Source organism: Zeus faber, assembly GCF_960531495.2.
Source record: "Zeus faber genome assembly, chromosome: 11".
Taxonomy (NCBI): domain Eukaryota; kingdom Metazoa; phylum Chordata; class Actinopteri; order Zeiformes; family Zeidae; genus Zeus; species Zeus faber.
In genome coordinates, this window is record NC_137205.1 from 10,915,448 (window position 1) to 10,934,583 (window position 19,136).

The 19,136-nt window shown below is 46.4% G+C and overlaps 1 protein-coding gene across 1 annotated transcript in view; it reads left to right on the forward strand.

Annotated features, from left to right (window-relative positions):
* The first annotated feature begins 2,202 nt into the window (after window positions 1-2,202).
* tnrc18 (trinucleotide repeat containing 18) overlaps window positions 2,203-19,136 on the forward strand; it is a 39,809-nt gene continuing 22,875 nt past the window's right edge. Inside the window, exons 1-4 of the mRNA XM_080009573.1 lie at window positions 2,203-2,527; window positions 12,074-12,214; window positions 15,793-15,897; window positions 16,371-18,308. Of these exons, the coding sequence (XP_079865699.1) occupies window positions 2,320-2,527; window positions 12,074-12,214; window positions 15,793-15,897; window positions 16,371-18,308 (2,392 nt within the window). The 5' untranslated portion in view covers window positions 2,203-2,319. The remainder of the gene's footprint in view (window positions 2,528-12,073; window positions 12,215-15,792; window positions 15,898-16,370; window positions 18,309-19,136) is intronic.

The following is a 19,136-nucleotide window of genomic DNA, read 5'->3' on the forward strand; positions in this document are numbered from 1 at the left end:
CCGCGTTCATCTATTTTAATCAGCGCGGAGCTCGGGGGGTGGTGGCCGCCTTGAAACCGCCTCCCCCCTCCGAAAAAATTCCCACTGCTTGTTTACTCGTCGACTCGGGGCCTGGAGGAAAGATGGGGGGGGGGGGGGAGGGGGGGGGGAGGGGGCGCCTTGAAACGGCTCAACCTCCTTGGCCCATAATTGGTTTGGTAGAAGCTGGCGAGCGGCCAAACATGGGGCCCGGTCGCGTCGAGTGGCAGCGGCGCGCGGCCAATCGGGGCGGCGGCTGCCCGAGCGCGTGGGGCCAGGGGGCGGGGCTTGCGACACAATGCGCGTTTTCATCGCCGACGGAGTTTGCGGACGCGCGAGGGGGCTCTCCGTCTCCCCCCGGTCCTCCCCCAGTTTACCTTCGGACCCGCCCGTGCATGGACCCGCTCCGGTTCGGATTTTTTTTTTTTTTTTTTCCCAGACACCGTTGCCTATTTTTTTTTTCCCCGCAGCGCAATTTCCCATTCAAGTAAGAAGTCGACGTGTTGGGTTTTTTTTTTTCCTCCCTCTCTCTCTCTCTCTCTCTTCCCCTAAACAGACACGAGAGTTGTATTTTATTTTTTTTTTCCTAACAATTTAAACGTGTCTACAATTGAGGTTATGTTAATCTATTGAAAAGGCGCGGACATCCAAACATCACAAATTTGGGATACAATTTTTTTTTTTTTTTTTTTTTTTAACGGCGGCCGAAGTGCAGCAAGCTCCTCTCGGTGTCGGCCTGTTTCCTTCCACAAAGTTTTGCGACTCGAAATGGAACCGTGAAAAGTTTGAAACGTGGCTGGTGCGCTCCCCCCCTGCTTCGGCTGCGCACGGCTCTCCGACCGAAAATGTATTTTACCCCTCTCACCCCCCCCCAAAAAAATATATATTTTTAAGGGGCTCAAAGAAGACAAGTAGTGGGATTTTCACCGTTAATGTGCGGTATAATGTGGACTCGAGCCGCTCTGTGGATCCCGCCCGAGGATCACGAGCCCCGGCTGGGATCGGCTAGCAGGCGGCGCGAGCTGCTGAAGGTTAATTCGACTTTCGCGCATTTAAACCGATTTGATAATAAACAAATATAATGACATTTATTTAACACGAGTTGAGGCACTGTTATAATTTAGATTCGCGTTGGATCGGGTTTTTTTTTTTTTTATGCCATATTAGTCAGTATTATCTCACTCTCAAATGTATACTGACCCCCCACCAAAGTATTTTTTCTGGGGTTTTTTTTCTGTTATAATGTTTAAGATACAGACTCAGAAAAACATAATCGAGCTCCAAAAAAAGATTTAAATCAACCTTCTGCCGCATCATATGCTGCATACTCGGCTAAATAAACCCCGATGAAATAGGCTGTTATTATCTAAGAATGCATATTATAAATACTATATATATAAATATATATAACGCTCTACCTTAAATATATTCGGCAAAACGTCGGTAACCAGGACCGTAGTTTCAAACAGGCGTGAAGTGTTTACGGGCTTGGTTTGGATTTCTCTCTGTGGGCAGCACCCGTGTCCATCTGCGAACCAGTAAATCCGCGTACGCGGGCAACAAAACACCAGCACCCCGGCTGATTAATGATGCAGCCTTTTGCAACCTTATTTATTTTTAACCCGTTTGAAATTTATATTTGATGCGCCCTTGGTATTTACGGTGTATTGGTTTACACGGCGAGTCGGCCATCAGCCCACATCGCTGGGTTACGACTAGGAAGAACAGCTGGACCGAGCGCGACGATAATAATATATATATATCTTTTTTTTTTTTTTCGAATGTTTTCGCGTCGAACGGCATCGTGATCGATAAGGCAGATCGCCCCGACCGGGCGGACAACCTGGCGTTTGTTGGCCGAGGAGGCGCTGCTCGGTCTGCGGTGGGGGTGGATGTCCATAGTCCGCTTAAACATTAGGTAATACTATTACAGCATAACACGCAGATACACCACTTTTAGATATGTTGTAGTGGGATCATCTCGTGCGGTCATTACAACCAGCGAATGCTCTTAAATGTAGTTTTTAAAGTGTTTTTACAAACTGCGTCACTACTCGGCTGATGGGCACAACCCCTCGGTGAAAAGATAAGAAATCCCATAACGTGTGTTTACACCGAAAACACCCCGATCCAACCCCACAGTGTCAAGTGTTTTCTCCCGTTGTATTTTATAGGTCAGCAGGATGGCTGAACAGGATCCCGTGTCGCCTGGAAAACTAAAGACATTATTATAGCCAGAAGTGGCTTTTTCGGAATATCCGAACGGACTATTTCCTCGCCCAATTTTCCCCGCCGTGGATAATGGATGGCCGAGATTTTGGACCTCCCCGATCCGTCCACGTACCACCTCCGATGTTGGCGGGGCTTGCCATGGAGTCTCAGCGGCTCGGAGCAGCAGCCGCAGCCGGGAGGATCCCTCCCTCTCCCGGCCACCTGGCCGCCGGTCACCCGCCGCCCTTACACTCCGGGAAATTCTTACCATCGGCTCTCAACCTGCACACACATCATAGTAAGTCTGCGATGTTTATCAGAAGAGTGGTTTAATGCACGTCTAATGGAATCCAAGCTGACCAATGAAATGAAAATAATTGTAAAAAAAAAAAAAAATACTTGTGATTATTCTGTTATTATATCCAGATCGCACCAGTCAGGCTTTCCCAAAGTTGTCGATGCGGGATAGAATTTAGTATGCGGTCACTATTTGGTGTTGGTTGAGGGAAGGCTGGTATTGAGCTGATTTCATAATCACAAATATATTATTTGTCCATAATTTCTTCTTCTGCAGTGGTAGAAAATGACTTGTCAGTTAGTGTGCCCACCAACCTTTTAAGACATCCTAAAAGGGTTGTGGTGTGGCTTGTTGTTGGAGCAGTGCAGGTCAGTAAAATTGCACTCGGATTGCATGAGCCATTAGGGTTATTGCTTTGGAAGAAGAAGGGGTGTGTGCTTGTGCAGAGTGTGAGTTGTGGGAGCGCTGCGGGCAGGTGTGATGGAGCTGTGACCTTAGAGGGGTGTGTGTGTGTGTGTGTGTGTGTGTGTGTGTGTGTGTGTGTGTGTGTGTGTGTGTGTGTGTGTGTGTGTGTGTGTGTGTGTGTGTGTGTGTGTGTGGGGCAAATGGCTGTGGTTAATTCACCCCCTATTTGGTGTAAAATCACCCTTCTGGAACATTTGGCCAAGGCTGATCATGCATTTTGTGCTTTCACCGTCCTGATGGATAGTCTCATTGCTGCTTCAGTGCAAAGGGGAACCGATCTGTGTGTGTTCTGAGTATGCACTGAAATGAGTAAGCCTGTCAGTTTGCATTCAGGTTCACAGTGGTGCATGATTTGATCTGTGAGGCTGATAAAAAGAAGGTTTAGTGTTTCCTCAACCCTTCATGTGCTTCTTGCCAAGCTGCCTGCCTACCTAGCTAAAAGGGCGTGCCAGCAGTGTGTGTTTACGTAGTGGGCATGTCTTCCTCTCTTGATAGTACATAGCATCTATTGGACTTTTCTTTATTTCCAAATTCCTCTATTACCTCAATTCTTTTGGCCAGTGATCCAGTGGCCCTTGCTATTAAGCCTTGAAATAACATTGTTTATATTCAGTTTAGTGGTCAGACAAAGGGGATGTCAGTGCACTGTTATCTATGTTTAAACTGCAGGCTGCATCTCGGAAACTTGGCTTTATTCTCGTTTTTAGGAAGTGGAAACTTTGACATTATGTTCTTGTTGAGAGGAATCTATTCAAAGTGATGGCTAAATGTAGAGAAGTGGATACGGTTGGAGATCCCCCAGACTTTCTATAAAGAGCTGTTTTAATTCTCACATTGGGCTACATTTTTCCTGTCTGCATTACGGTTTCGCGGGCTAAATTCCAGGCCTGTCATTTGGTGCAAAACCAGGGGGAGAGCTAGTGATATCAGTGATACTTGCAGAGCCTCTCTGATGGAGTGTTATTTTGACACACAGTAAAGACTTTACCTGCCCACACATGAAAAGCTGCTCCAGAAGGGAATCGGTTAATCATTTTTTTGAATGATTAGCTTGTGTTTGTGTAGGACTAAAGGGCAAAAATGTATTGGCAATTGTCTTCTGTAGATTAAGTGTGTGTGTGTGTGTGTGTGTGTGTGTGTGTGTGTGTGTGTGTGTGTGTGTGTGTGTGTGTGTGTGTGTGTGTGTGTGTGTGTGTGTGTGTGTGTGTGTGTGTGTGTCTATGCACGACCCTATCATAAGTGCCTGCCTGTGCAGTAGTACTAAATTCTGACACGTTTCTCTCCTTTCTATCGGTATGGTATTTCTCCACTGTCCCATGTGGCTCTGAAATGAGCTGAAAACGGCATGCGGTGTGTTTTGTGCACAGTTTCCTATGTAGAGGAACTTTGGTGCGTAGCCAAGGGGTTTGGGAAGTGGAATTGACCCAACAACGGTTCCACTGCGGCCTGGCAGCTCCAACACTTCTTTTAAAGCGGGCTACATTTTATTCTGCCCACACAGCGACCTTCTCACTCTCTTGACTATTATCATGCACCTACGCACACACATACCGTACCTCCACCCACTAAAACACATCACTGTATGATACAGGTCATTTAGATTTATGGCACACCTCCATATCAAATCCCCACACACTACATTAGCCAACACAAATAGGATCCGGTTCCCCTGCTTGTAATAACAGTGTGTGGCATTTTCTACATGGTAATTGCAAAGTAATTTCAAATGTACTGTTTAATTGTCCTCAACTGAACAGGTGAAGAGCTCAAAGAATTATTTTGCAATCAAAGAACGAAGCGTTTCCTCACTACAGCGTGCGTGCGTGTGTGTGTGTGCGTGTGCATGCACGTGTTTGTACCATAGTTGTACATAATCAAATTAGATTTGCCTTCAATAGATGAAATTGCAATGGAAACATGATTATCTTATTTATTTATTTTTTTATATGTAATTTCGAGCTGGGTATAGTCTGATACAAACCAGGCCTGTTATGGATTACAGTGTGATCTGGATAGGTGCCAAACATTGATATGGTTATTTGGGTTATGGTTAGGTTATTTGATTCCTTTTTATTTGCAACATTCCTCTTTTCTATGCACTCGTACTACTCTCATCCATGCAGGGAAAAGGCCCAACTGCCTGTTTATAGATGTAAAATGAATGTATGGGGTTCTCGGCTGACTGGAGGGCTTCAGCAGCCGCCTCCACCAGGCTGAGTCCATCTGTCCCCTTTCTACTCTTTCTTCCCTCTCGCATCAGAAAGCAGGAGAAGCAGAACCCCCATGAAACGGAACAAGAAAGATGTGTAAAAGCTTTTTTAATGTTTAAAGAGTCGCCATAAGGCTTGGCCTCCTCCTGTAAAGTAAATTCTGTGAAAACATGTGAAAAGACTGAACAATGTATTACTGTATTGTGGAGTTAGGCACTTTATCATAATTTTTGTGGTCCGGATTGTTAGGGTGGGGCTAAATCATGACTCGATGATCTGGACTCGTCATACTACATACCCTCCCCTAACACTGTATAAACACAAGGTCGGAAACGGAGCAACACTTAACGCAATTGGCCGGGGTTTGAGCATCTTCAGCGAACATGCCCCCAGTGCCTCAAAGCAGAGGGAACTGCATTTTTCTTTTCTTTTTATTTTATTTTTTTTTTTCACAATTTTGATATATATATATATATATATATATATATATATATATATATATATATATATATATATATATACACACACACACACACACACGCTGATTTTTTTTAATCATTCAAATTTGGCTGTGTTGTTTATCACACATTTTTCTATGGTGTGGCAAACTCCACACATTTATTATTGCTTTACAGATAAATGCCAAAAATCAATTTGGGGACAAGTTTTCCTAAGGCAAGATTTATTTTAGGTCTGGGCGATAATGACAAAATCAAATATCAGCATTTATTTTTTTGGTGAATAGCTCTATCAATATTTTGGGGATAACTACTGGAGCTTTCAAAATATATTTACACACCACAAATATTTGCGAAACAATCACTGCAAAGGTGGATATTATGGCCAAGTGGATAGAGGCATTGTTTAGAACAGTTCAGAAAATTTGCCTTACTTTACTGTAACTTAGCCATAGACCAAACAAAGTCCCAGTCGTTATCTAGTCTGGCATTGCAATTTCGATTTTTTATTTTTTTTAAACAATGTATTGCCCGGCCATATGTTTATTTCACATAGGGTAGGTTTTATGGTAAAGATGAGCAATTGTGAGGCTTTAGGGAATGAATGCAAGTGACTAGGCCGACAAAAGACAGGTGGCATAAATGTGAGGCTTAAAACGGTGCGTTGGGGGTGGTGCCCCATCTCTGTGACAACCCGAAAACAACGCACATGAAACGGCAAGTTCACTGTCAGTTGTTGTCACACCAACGTACACATTAGCATCCACACACAGGTTCTTTGTGTGTGCAATACACAAGGCTCCAAGAATGTGACGTTTCAACGTTCACACTGGAACAGATGAGGTCGGAAAACATTTCTTGGCTCAATCTGACGAGACGGGAGCAAACGTAGGTCTGTGTAGTGAATGAGCATCGGCAGGTTAGGGTTCTTGTTGGGTGTAGGAAGTAAATGGTCCTGAACCCGCGCAAGTAGAAAACTGTGCTCGTTGGCTTGCTTGTGTGACGAGGGTAAAAAGCTTTGGTTAGTGTTTCGTGTGTAAAGGAGGAATGGCGCGTGTGTGTGTGCGCGCATGTGATTTTTCTTGTATCTTACGGCTGGGGTTTCCTCCCCTGGGACTTGTAGCAGAGAGAGATTTATACTAATCATAACAGTTTTATACAGCTAGATGAATGTGGTAAGCATTTAATTGTCCTCTGAAATATTTGTGCAGGCATGCAAACGCACGCTCTCTCACACACAGCAATAAAAGCACAATCCATACAGCATGCATACCTTGCTCCATACAATCGCCTTCAGTGCTGCTTAATGTGCGTGAGTGAAATAGTCAGGCTGTTTATTTGTGTGTGTGTGTGTGTGTGTGTGTGTGTGTGTGTGTGTGTGTGTGTGTGTGTGTGTGTGTGTGAGATATGAGTCGGCACGGACACATCACCTCTCAGATTAATTGAATCCTTCAGGAGAGAAAACAGACTCCTTAAGAGAAAGCACAAGGCCTCGCTGCACTGCTACAATAAACCTGTCACGGCCAGACAAGCAACACATGCACACGCAGGCCGTGTGTGTGTGATGTCTGTATAACAGCGAGCATGCCGTGGCATGTTGGAATACTCAAAGCATCAGCTAACTCCCTCTCTTTGCCAGGACTGTCCCCTTAGCTCCAAGTGGCACCAGCCTCCATCCAGCACAGCAAAGGTCACACAGTTAGGCTGTGCATAGATGCATAGGTGCATAGTTCCCTGACCATTTAGTAACTGTGTGTAGAGTTCATTAATGCTGTCGTTTTGTGACCACAAGGCTATCGTGTTCGTCTAGAATGATCTGTTCGAGAGTGTTTAGGGTGTAGTGAATCTGTGTTCAAGTTTCCCCTCAAAGCACTGCGCGCACGTGCGCGCCACCTGTCTTCCTCACTGGAGATTTAGAGCAATAACACAGCCTAGCAAGACACGCAGACCCTTGTTGCAGCACCTGTGTTTTTTTTTTCTTTCTAAGTAGCAAGAATACAGTATGGTTCACAACATAACCAGTTGGCACAAAATGAGTTAAGAGGTGACATGTAGGAGACGTTTAGAAGCATGATGTGTTCATTGTGAGCAAGCAAGAGCAAACGCAGAGGCCGATTGAGGTCCATTGATTCTTGTTTTGAATGCAGCACAACTTGATTGTTACTGGCTAAACTAGCAATCAAGCGACATACACATTGGGCATTTTAACACACATTTGTCTACTTCTAAACAGTGCAAGGTTTGCAGAGCAAACTGTACAAGTGTTGTTGTTTTTAATTGTCATGAATTGGTGTCAGTTTGCTGGTTGTTTGTAGATATATGTTTGGTATTTTTCCTTGAGGGAAGAGATCAATGCAGCCGCCCCCTGTCCCACCAACCAGCCCTTCTATGATGGAGAACAGATGGTGTGTGTGTGTGTGTGTGTGTGCGTGTGTGTGTGTGCGTGTGCGTGCGTGTGCGTGCGTGCATTTCAGGATATTTTTGTGCACATTTATGTGACTTTTGAGCAATGTTCCTCTTTATAAGCTTGGTTCCACATAGTGTGTGCAAGCGCCATTTATCAACAATGCGTTGATCTGCACTGAGGCTTTCCTCTCTGATTAGCTCTGTTCAAGGATCTAAGAATGTAAGCATGAAAAAGGTTATATTGGCAACTTGCGTTGCACAATATGGCTCCTTTTTGCCTTGTGAAGTGGAGGCAAAATGGCGTGTGTGGTGGGGGGCTGGACAGAGTGATAAAATAAAAAGTTAAGGAGGTAGTATATCACCAAACAAGAAATAACTTTCAGGAAACAACAAACAGTGTTGTGGACGATGTGTGCCTAGTTCACTCCGTCACCTCAGAACCCAAAACACTGTCTGCTTCTTTTTTCTTTTCTGGAAAGCTCTGTTTTGTTGTGAATATACTGGCACTTTTAGTAAGACAGGAAGGATATGGGGGGTGGGGGGGGGTAATAGAGTATTTCCGAAACATTTGACAAAAAAAAGTTTCCTCGCTACCGTTGGGATGTTGTTCCTGGAACGAGGAGTGCAACCCTCCCCCCTTCCCAAAGTTAGTGTGTGTGTGTGTGTGTGTGTGTGTGTGTGTGTGTGTGTGTGTGTGTGTGTGTGTGTGTGTGTGTGTGTGTGTGTGTGTGTGTGTGTGTGTGTGTGTGTGTGTGTGTGTGTGTGTGTGTGCCTGTAGGCAGCTGGGATGCAGAGATGGGTCCTCGGTCTAGAGGACCATGTGCCCCATTCCAGGAAGGTGTGTGTCAGTGAGACCCTGGTGTTTAGCCTGGAGGAGTGGGAGCTGCAGCCTGTCAGGACCCCAGTGTTCTTGACAGGTGGTGTGGGGGTTTCTGACTACTTGTTATTCAATGCGCACACACACAAATTTCATGAATAATTATAAAATGCATTAAGGCTGCAAATGATCTGGTATTGAGCTTTGAGATTACCTTGAATCAATATCACTACCATTTTACACAGTTAACCACAATGGAGATAAAATAACAATCATTTATTTTAAAACCCTGACTCAAAAATATATATTTGTTTGTTTTTACATCCGTCACGGCTCCCTGACAACTATTATTCTGTATTACATGATCTGCTCAGTGATCATGTTTTAGATATTTATTTCTAGTTAAAATGATGCTGCACGCCCGTCATAGTGCGGTTCAAAATAATAAAACTATTTGCTTGTGTTACCCTTGGTCGCAGAAATGTTTTGGAAATTGACGCAAAGTAGTTCTGTGAGGGCATTTTTTATTTTTATTTTTTTATGTTGATTTTGGTAGATTTTCAGTATACCTCTGGTAACATCAATTTTTTCCTACTGTCAAACAAAGACACACATAATTCAGGCCCACTTTGGATTCAGGAACCCTTCTACAGTAGAGGGTAGAATTGATGTGTAACATAAGAACTGAGTGTTGGTAAATCCAAATTAACATTGTTTCTAAACTGCTGTTGAATGAATGTGTCTTAAAGGAGATAATATTGGAGGTGCATGCAATGGTGGTATAGAACGACTAATATATAGATTATAATGGAAATACATAACATTAGCAAATGCAGAACTACACTCAAATGTGTGGTTTGTAATTCCTGTTTATGCTTTAAGATGTCACCACATTTTTAAATATTTAACTTTTTTTATTCTCACATCCAGGAGAGTAGGGCTTGATAAGGTGTGGAGCAAATATTTGAACACTAAGAGTAGATTGTACTCCTGAATTTCCCCCCGGGGATAAGTAGCGTTATCTTGTCTTATCTTACTGTCCCATCTCCCACTGCCCTTTTCACATTTTAAATAATGTTCGTCATGTTAAAGAGCCTGCTCTACATCGCTCTCCTGAAGCAGAGCAGACCGACTGCATTTCTCAAATGCCTCTCAATCTTTTGAATCAGACATTTTAAATTGTGTGATATGATTGAAACGGGTATCGCATGACAGAAATGTAAAGATTTAACAGTGGTCTTGTGATAATCATAAGACAGCCTGTAGTTACAAAGAGGGCTGTTTCACAGTAAACAAGCGCCCTGCAACGTGGCCTTCTCTTAGCGCACACATAACAGCATGACCAGTCAGACGGGTGAGCAGGTTATTTATGTAATGAATAATGGAGTTCAATCCGAGCGTCTACATTATGGGCTGGTTCTCTTTCCAGTCCTGTCTCAACAGAGCGTCACCGTCGCTGCGCCGTTTCCCATCAGAGCATAGGAAACACATTCCAGCAAACGGAACATTTTCAGACGAACTGTGGCCTAATTGTTGATCGTGTGTGTGTGTGTGTGTGTGTGTGTGTGTGTGTGTGTGTGTGTGTGTGTGTGTGTGTGTGTGTGTGTGTGTGTGTGTGTGTGTGTGTGTCCCGCTGTGTATCTGACTTAAAGGGCATTCACTAAAAACACACAAAACTGTTTGCATATGTCAGTGATCACACTGCTATGCAGTACACTGAGAGAAACCACTTAAGTATACACACAGACTGGAGTGTACACACACATACACAAAGCGACTTTCATAAATCGGTGTCTAATAGGCCTGGGTGTGAAAGGTTCCACTTACACACCATTTTCAAGGCAGAGAATAAAGGAGCACTACATTACTGTGTGTACTCCTATTTGTGATTAATTTGAAAGGTGCCTTTTTAGTATTGATTTGTGTGTGTGTGTGTGTGTGTGTGTGTGTGTGTGTGAAGGAGTTGATGGACTGCAGCTTTAATGTACTGATTTAGATACAGACGAAACTCTGTGAGCATATTCTCTCGGGACTAATACCGAAACACACATCCACAGTATCCAGCTCTTTACCCAATACGCAGAGAGCACTCTTCTGTTTCCTCAACACGCATGGTTAGTCACATCAAAATAATGATGCCGCTTTTTTCAGAAATTAACCAAAAGAGTGTGTGTGTGTGTGTGTGTGTGTGTGTGTGTGTGTGTGTGTGTGTGTGTGTGTGTGTGTGTGTGTGTGTGTGTGTGTGTGTGTGTGTGTGTGTGTGTGTGTGTGTGTGTGTGTCCTTGCTGATTAACAACAATGACGTAAATCCGGTTTAGATGTGGGCTCTTAAAAGGGTTTACATTGTTGACAACGCAGTGCAGCTGCAGTGACATTGTGCTATATTGTAAATCAATGAAACCGTAGATAGAAGGCCATAATGGCTCAGTGTGTTAGTGTTTGCGCACCAAGGTGAGTGCATGACTCGTTAGATATTCTCCACCACACTATTGCCCTAAAATGACGGCCGAATATAGATTTACTAAGTTGTTGTGGTAAAGTGGAGGTGGCTTTCCCTCTAAGAAAAGGGATGCAGTCAGAGCGCATTTTTTTTGAAGAGCGCTCAGAGTCTGTGACCTCACACCCCTCGATCTGAAACCACGGCGTGGTGATTGTGGTGGTTTTATGGTGGTTAACATTAAGTGTCCTTCTCTCTGGATGCAGTGTTTTTGTGGTCTGGCACCATGAAACTGAGTGCACAGCTGCTCAGTAATAATGTGATTACGACACACAGCTTATATATAGGACCCCCCCCATACAAACCCACAATAACTAGTCCATTGGTTCTCAGTGAGGGGTCCTGGTGTCCTTCCAAGAGGTTCCACTGGGTCCTCCTCAAAATGATTAATAGTTCAACTTCATTATTTACTTTATGTCATTGACAAGATGCTAGCGCCTATAGATTATACAACATTGACTGCTTTGATCATAGTTTCACTGTTATCTCTGTAACTACAGTATAGACAGGTATGGAAGTTTGGATTAAATCATGTCTATGGGTCCCAAATGGGGCCTGTGACCTAATGTGTATCAAATTGATGATCCTCAATGTGCAAAAAGTTGAGTGACTGAACTAGTCGACCCTTTCAAGAGTCTTTTTGTTTTTTTTATTGCATTCATAGTGATTTGTGGTCTTCTCTCGATTTCTCAGGTGACGGCTTCCCTGCGGGCTCCAGTCCCTTCCTTTCCGGATATTCGGGCCACTCCACCTTGACCTCTGACCCTGCCTATAGAGCACCCAATCCCAGCAGTTTGCAGATGGCTCAGCTCTGGGCCTCTCACAGCCATGATGGTAAATCTAAATTTGTTCCCCTCAGCAGTATGACTCTCTCTGTACCTCCGGAGTACATCTTGTGAACACCGGTGCATATCTCAACTATACACCACTATACGCCACAAATGGCTTCCTTACACCATACCATTTCTCACAGTCCCCACTGTTCCTGTTGTCCAATGCCCAGGAGGCCTGTCCCTCTTCTGTTCCTCATTGCTTACACCAGTGGGACGCTGTTCCATTTCTGTCTCCACTGTTAGCAGCGCCACTGGCAATGTCTCGTCTGTCCTATATGCCTCCTATGCGTCCTAGCCCATTCCACCGCTTGTGCCTGCCGTGCGTTACTGAAATCTATCTTCCTCCGTCTGCTTCTTTCGTTCGTTGTCAAGCCTCGTGTCTGACGCGCTCATCGTCTCTGTCTCCTTCCTTCATATCATTTATTTTTCGTTCACGCTCCCTCTCGCACTGTCCTGCATTCTGCCTCAATGAATCTCATGCTCCACTTTCTCACCGCATCCTGAATCTGTCCTCCCTTATCGTCCCTATGCTGCTTTGTGTCCAAATCTCCAAATCTTCCTTATTCCTCTCTTGTCCTCTCGCCTCTCCTTATCAACTCTCTCTGGAGTAGAAGGTCACAGAGGAGGAAAAACCTGGACGCCATCCCACGGTGCACTTGGTGAGCTACGGGAAATGAGGCCACGAAAGGTTTCATTTACGAGACAAGCTCTTCGTCACTGCCATCTTAAAGGGGCAAATGAGATCTGTGTGATCTTCAGTGGTGATTTACTTCAGCAGGTTTAAATCTAGGACAAAGTAAGGCCTAATTTTTGAGACTTCAAAAAAAGAGTAGAAGGCTGAAGTATAGAGTCTAAGATGGTAGAATAAAATCCTTAACAGTGTTAATAGAGACTTTAAGACCTGACCTCTGTCTCTAATACCTGCTAAAAGCTAAAGACATTTTTTAAGAAGCAGCTACAGAGGTGAGATTGAGGGTATGAGATGGTCCGTAGGAAACTCTGGATAATGAAGCCGCATATCACTAGTATGAAAGATCACAATCCACTGTGAGCTAGGGTCCGGTTATCAAAAAGGTGGCAAAAGCATTCCTACGTTTCTTTACTTTGTAACCCGGTGCCTCTTCTCCCAAAGCTTGTCCCTCGCTGCCCGCCTGCCTCACGTCTCCATTTTTACCCTAACCCCCCCCCCACACACACACAGACACACACACCTTTCCTGCGTCAGATTTATACAGCAGCGCCCCCCACACCCGCGTTGTGCTGCTATGGCAGAGTTGTCTTTTCTGTTTCCTTGGAACGGTCTTGGGTGTGGGGACACGGAATGTGGCACCGCTCAGGGCTGGTGCCTTTCCTGGCCTGGCGCTGTGACATGGGCTCACGTCAGGGTAGCAGCAAGCCCGATGACACAGTAATCCAGGGCATTACACCAGCAGTGCGGTTGCTGTCTATATAAAGAATGGGTCTCTGAGAGCAGCAGCTGGCTGTCAGGCAGAATTTTGCACAACACCAATCCCAACCCTGACCCCAGCATGACCTAATGAAGTAAACTATGCACAGATAACGATGATTTTAACTATATCTGTCAGCCAAACAGACAGGGAAGTACTGATGTAACTCTTGCCCGAACTTACGTTTACTGGCCTTTTTGTTTTGGGGAATGGAGCTTACTGATTTTTATGTTATTTTAACAGCTTACATTACAGCTATTATCAAACTGAAGTTGCTTCTTTGACTTATTTCATAGTCAGTTAAGTTTTATACAATTTTTCACGGTTTTCTTGACTCTTTTGCAATTCTGCAAATCAGCTCTTTTGGCTACATCTGCACAGGAAATTGTGCCTATTCCTACTGGCATTCTACAGTGTTACACTTTGCCAAAAATAGTTATATTACTCATTCACAACATGCACACCAATAAACATAACTATAATGTGAGTTTCCGGTTTTTCGAAAAGGAGATTTAACAGTTATTTTTTTTAATTTTTAGGCTTTACTGCTGTTGGACACAATACGTGTGTCAAATACAAAGCAATCCACATGTGAATCAACCATTTAAATGCATGTCAACCATTTAAAGGCATTCGAAAGTTGTAAGCCACACACACACAGGATATAGCATTTACTAACAGAAGAGGGCGATAATGCAACATAAACAACAAACAAACACAATGAGTCTAAGCGCATATATATATATATATATATATATATGTGTGTTTATGTGTATATATATGTGTGTGTGTGTGTGTGTGTGTGTATTTTACACCAACAAGCCACAACTTTAAAACAACTGACAGGTGAAGTGAATAACATTGCTCATCTCGTTCCAGTGGCACCTGTCAAGGGGTGGGATATATGAGGCAGCAAGTGAACAATCAGTTCTTGAAGTTGATTTGTTGGAAACAGGAAAACAGGGCAAGTGTAAGGATCTCAGCGACTTGGACAAGGGCCAAAATAGTGATGGCTTAACGACGGAGTTCACAGCATCTCCAAATCGGCAGATCTTGTGGGGTGTTCAGTGGTCCAAGGAAGGACAACTGGTTGATGCGTGTGGGGAGCGAAGTCTAGCCCGTCTGGTCTGATCCCACAAGAGCTACTGTAGCACAGATTCCTGAAAAAGTTAATGCTGCTATGATAGAAAGGTGTCAGAACACAACAGTGCATCACAGCCTGCTGTGTATGGGGCTGTGTAGCCAGAGACCAGTCAGAGTGCCCATGCTGACCCTTGTCTACCACCGAAATCACCTATAATGGGAACCTGAGCATCGGAACTGGACCATGGAAGAAGTGGCCTGGTCTGATAGCTGGCAAGCCGGCAGAGGCAGTGTGATGCTCTGGGCAATGTTCTGCTGGGAAACCTTGGGTCCTGACAGTCAAGTGGATGTCTTTGACAAGTACCGCCCACCTAAACATTGTTGCAGACCCCTTCATGGCAACGGTATTCCCTGATGGCAGCGGCCTCATTCAGCAGGATAATGCCCTCGCCACACTGCTCTCAATCTGATGGAGCACCTATGGGATGTGCTGAAACAACAAGCCCAAGCTATGGGGGGCCCACCTCGCAGCTTACAGGACGTTATGTCTTGGTGCCAGATACCACTGGACACCTTCAGAGGTCTTGTGGAATCTATGGATCGATGAGTCAGAGCTGTTTTGGCGGCACGAGGGGGAGCTACAGAATATTAGTGATTATTATTGGTGGTTTTGATGTTCATCCACTAATAATTATTAGTGGACGGTGAAATATATTTAGGGTTCTGATTTTTTTATTTTTTTTGCATTTAAAAGTCTTAATAGAAATTTGGGGATATTAATATTTTTCCATTTGTGTTTATTTTTATAATTTATAATATCTACTTGGGAATTCTGAGACACAATTCCTGCCATAATAATGTAGCACAGTGTACTTGTATGACTGTTGTGCAGCTTGTTGAAGCCCACTGGTTTCCTCATACACCATCCATTAGGGGGTCTGTGTGGGAGGAGAAATGACCATACCGTTGTGTGGCTGCAGTGATTTCTTGTAAATACCATGTTGTTTAACACTGTTTTGTTTTGTTTTATCTCCTTTTCTTTCTTCAGGGTACCCCCCTCTGCCAGGCAGTCTGTACTCCAGTCCATACCTGCCTCTGGGGCACCTGGACTCCCCCTCCCTCTCCCAACACCCCCTGTACGACTCGCACAAAGGTCAGTAGAACTCTTCCGCCCACAGCGACCGCACACACACACACACACACACACACACACACACACACGCACACACACGCACACACACGCACACACAGGCACACACAGGCACACACAGACGTGGCTGAATTTCGTTTTCACACAAGTGCCCACAGCAGTGAGGAAAACATGGGGCTGAGTGGGAGTGTGTTTGGTGTTTTAAGTCTGTTTCAGTGGGTGTTTTTTTTTTTTTTTTTTCTCTGGCTCGCTCATGTATTCCATGCTTGTTTTCTTCTCCCTGTCTCTGCCCACCAACTTTTGTATTTTGTTGTTTTTGTTTTGACAACTCTGCCCATGTAGACTTTTCATCTATGCTCCTGTTCCTGCGCGGCACTTTGTTAGAAAACAGATTGTCCTGCCTGTGTAACAGCATGCTAATCTGACGTTGTGTGCTGACGGTGGGTTTTCATGTCGTGTGTATGTGTGTGTTCCAGAGGGCTTCTACCTACCAGCCTCCATCGGCCAATCACCTCTGCATCCTCCCTCTGCCGCACCCTCCACCCCCTCAAGCGGCACGCCACCTCAGCGTATGTCCCGAGATGGGAGCAGGGACAGGCCTCACCAGAGGGAGAGGGAGCGGCCAAGAGAAGAGCAGCGGCCACACAGCGTGGTGGACCTGACGCAGGACAGTCGGAGTGAGGAGGACCGGGGGGCGCGGAGTGGAGAGAGGGAACGGGTGAAAGAGAGGGAGAGGGATCGCGAGCAGGACAGGGAGAGAGAAAGAGAGGGCTGGTCTTTCCACCCGCACCTCCAGCGCCCATACCAGCAGCCGTTACACTCTCACTCGCCCTCTGAGTTGGGTGAGGCCCGGATCAGGCCGCCCGCTCCCCAGGCCTCCTTCCTTCCAGGTGGGGGAGGGGGCCGGTACCCCGGCCCCGAGGCAGAGCGCGGGGCCCGGGATGACGAAGGCAGCTCTCGCCTGCACCAAAATAATCACTCTAACCCTCACGCCGGCTTGCTCTCCACCGCTCACACAGACCGGGACAGACAGCGGAGGAACGACTCCACGGCCTCCGCAGGCAGGACCCTCCATGTTTCTTACAGTCTCCCCACCTCGCTCCAGCCCTCGGCCGCCGGCGTGCCTCTTCCCTTGCCCCACCCCTGTGCGCCCAGAGAGCCGGCCAGAGAGCCGGCCAGAGAGCCGGCCAGAGAGCCGGCCAGAGAGCCGGCCAGAGAGCCGGCCAGAGAGCCGGCCAGAGAGCCGGCCAGAGAGCCGGCCAGGGAGCAGCGAGTGAGCGCCCCCACATACGTGCCTTCTGTGGAGGTATACGATGAGCGGGCGGGACCCATCCAGATTGCCTCACAGGCTCGCGACAAACACAGGGAGCGGGAGCGCGAGAGGGACCGGGAAGTGGAGAGGGAGAGAGACAGAGAGAGGGAGGGCTACAGGTTTCCCGAGAGGAGCCTCACGGAACATTCTCGCTTTCACCAGTCCAGCGAGTCAACCAATCAGAGGGAGGAGTGCTCAGTGATTCGCTCCAATGGGTCCGTGGTCAAAAGAGCCCAGGACGCACCTTACTCCTCCAGCCAATCAAGGTTCAGCCCAGACACAAGGGACACGCCGAAACACTCAATCCGATTGGGGATGGAGCCAAAGTGGAATAACATTAGCCCGTTGGCGAACTACGCCACTAGCCACATGGCGGCTCTGGCAGCTCAGCACGGACATGCACTCCCCTCTTCCCACACCCAGCACCCGCACGCACACCCGTCCCATTCCCCACACACCCCCCATGGACCTCAACATCAGACTAACCATAAGCACCACTCCTCCCACAGGCACTCCCCACAAACACACAGCTCCCTCTCCCAGCCGGGTCTGGCCGGCCACGCAGGTGAAGAGGGGGGTCAGAGGCGCTACCTGGATCCCTCAGCGCTCTACCGGCCCGGGGGAGTGCTGACCGGGGGGCCCAGCAACGGAGATCGGGGGGCGGTGACTAGCTCGGACCCAACGGAGATCTCGGCCATGCAGAGCCTTATCAAATACAGTGGAAATTTTCCTGCGGATGGCCCCGGGTCCTCCAGGCACGCGATGGACAACCGAGGCCCTTTCGGGGGACTCGGAGGCATGCGACATGAGGGTGAACGAGAGAGGCAGAGGGAACGAGAGAGGGAGAGGGACCGAGAGCAGGAGCGTGAGCGGGAGAGAGACAAAACTGCAGGGGGGGCACCAAGGATGCCCCCCCAGCTGAAAAGGGAGCAGGAGCGGCCAGACAGCGCCCGCTCCTTCGGACGGGAGGCAGAGGGGGAGGTCCGACACCCTCCCGTCGGCATCGCCGTAGCTGTGGCCCGGCAAAGGGACAGCGGAAGCGGCAGTAAACAGAACAGCGGCCCCCCCGAAACGAGACCTCTGCTGCAAAGTACGATCAAAGGTAATGACATCTCACATCAGCATTACAACCAAAAGCTTGCTCCTAGTGTGAATACAGATGTATATATAAAAACTTAGACGATGAGTTAAAACTTGTAACATCGGTTTTACCAGTCTAGCAAGTCACGTGACCACTTCTAGCTTCTGGAAGTTAACAAAATCAAACACACACTGAGCAGTTTGCAGATGTGTTGAACCGGCTCCCTTCCCTGCTAGTGCTGCAGGGAGAGCTGATCCCCCTCAGTTAAATGAAGCGAGAGCAAATGATTCTTCATTTTCATTTCCATGAGTAATGGAGCTGCTCATTTTCTTTGGGATCAAAGTGAGAATTCCTCTGCCTTATTTGACTTTGAGGTGGCCACGCATGTGACGTGATTGGAATGGGAGAACCAACTTTTACCTGCGGAATCGGAGATTATGTCACAGGGGAGGGTGCACCTTGGGCCGTCCGAGCTGAACTTCCCGCGGTACCATACTGTCCTCAACGTCGTTCCATCACTGCTCTCTTCCCAATCTTTCCCTCTGTTTTTCATCCCTCTCTCTTTCAGACTCCCTTTAATCATTCCCTCACTCCCTTTTTCGGTCCTACACTTCCTACACTTTCATTCTGGTGCTCTCTTGTGGCAGAACTTCAGTCACTCCAGCTTCTATGGAGATATTTTTCTTTACCCCCACCCCACCAGTTGGACATTTGGTGCCACCGCACACCCCCCATGTTCCCACCCTTTCCCTCCACTGTTTTCTTTATCTTCTGCTGACCCTTCCATCAACCCCCCAGCCCTACCCCGCTCTCAATCTGCATTAAACATGTCATTACAGAATGCAGCTA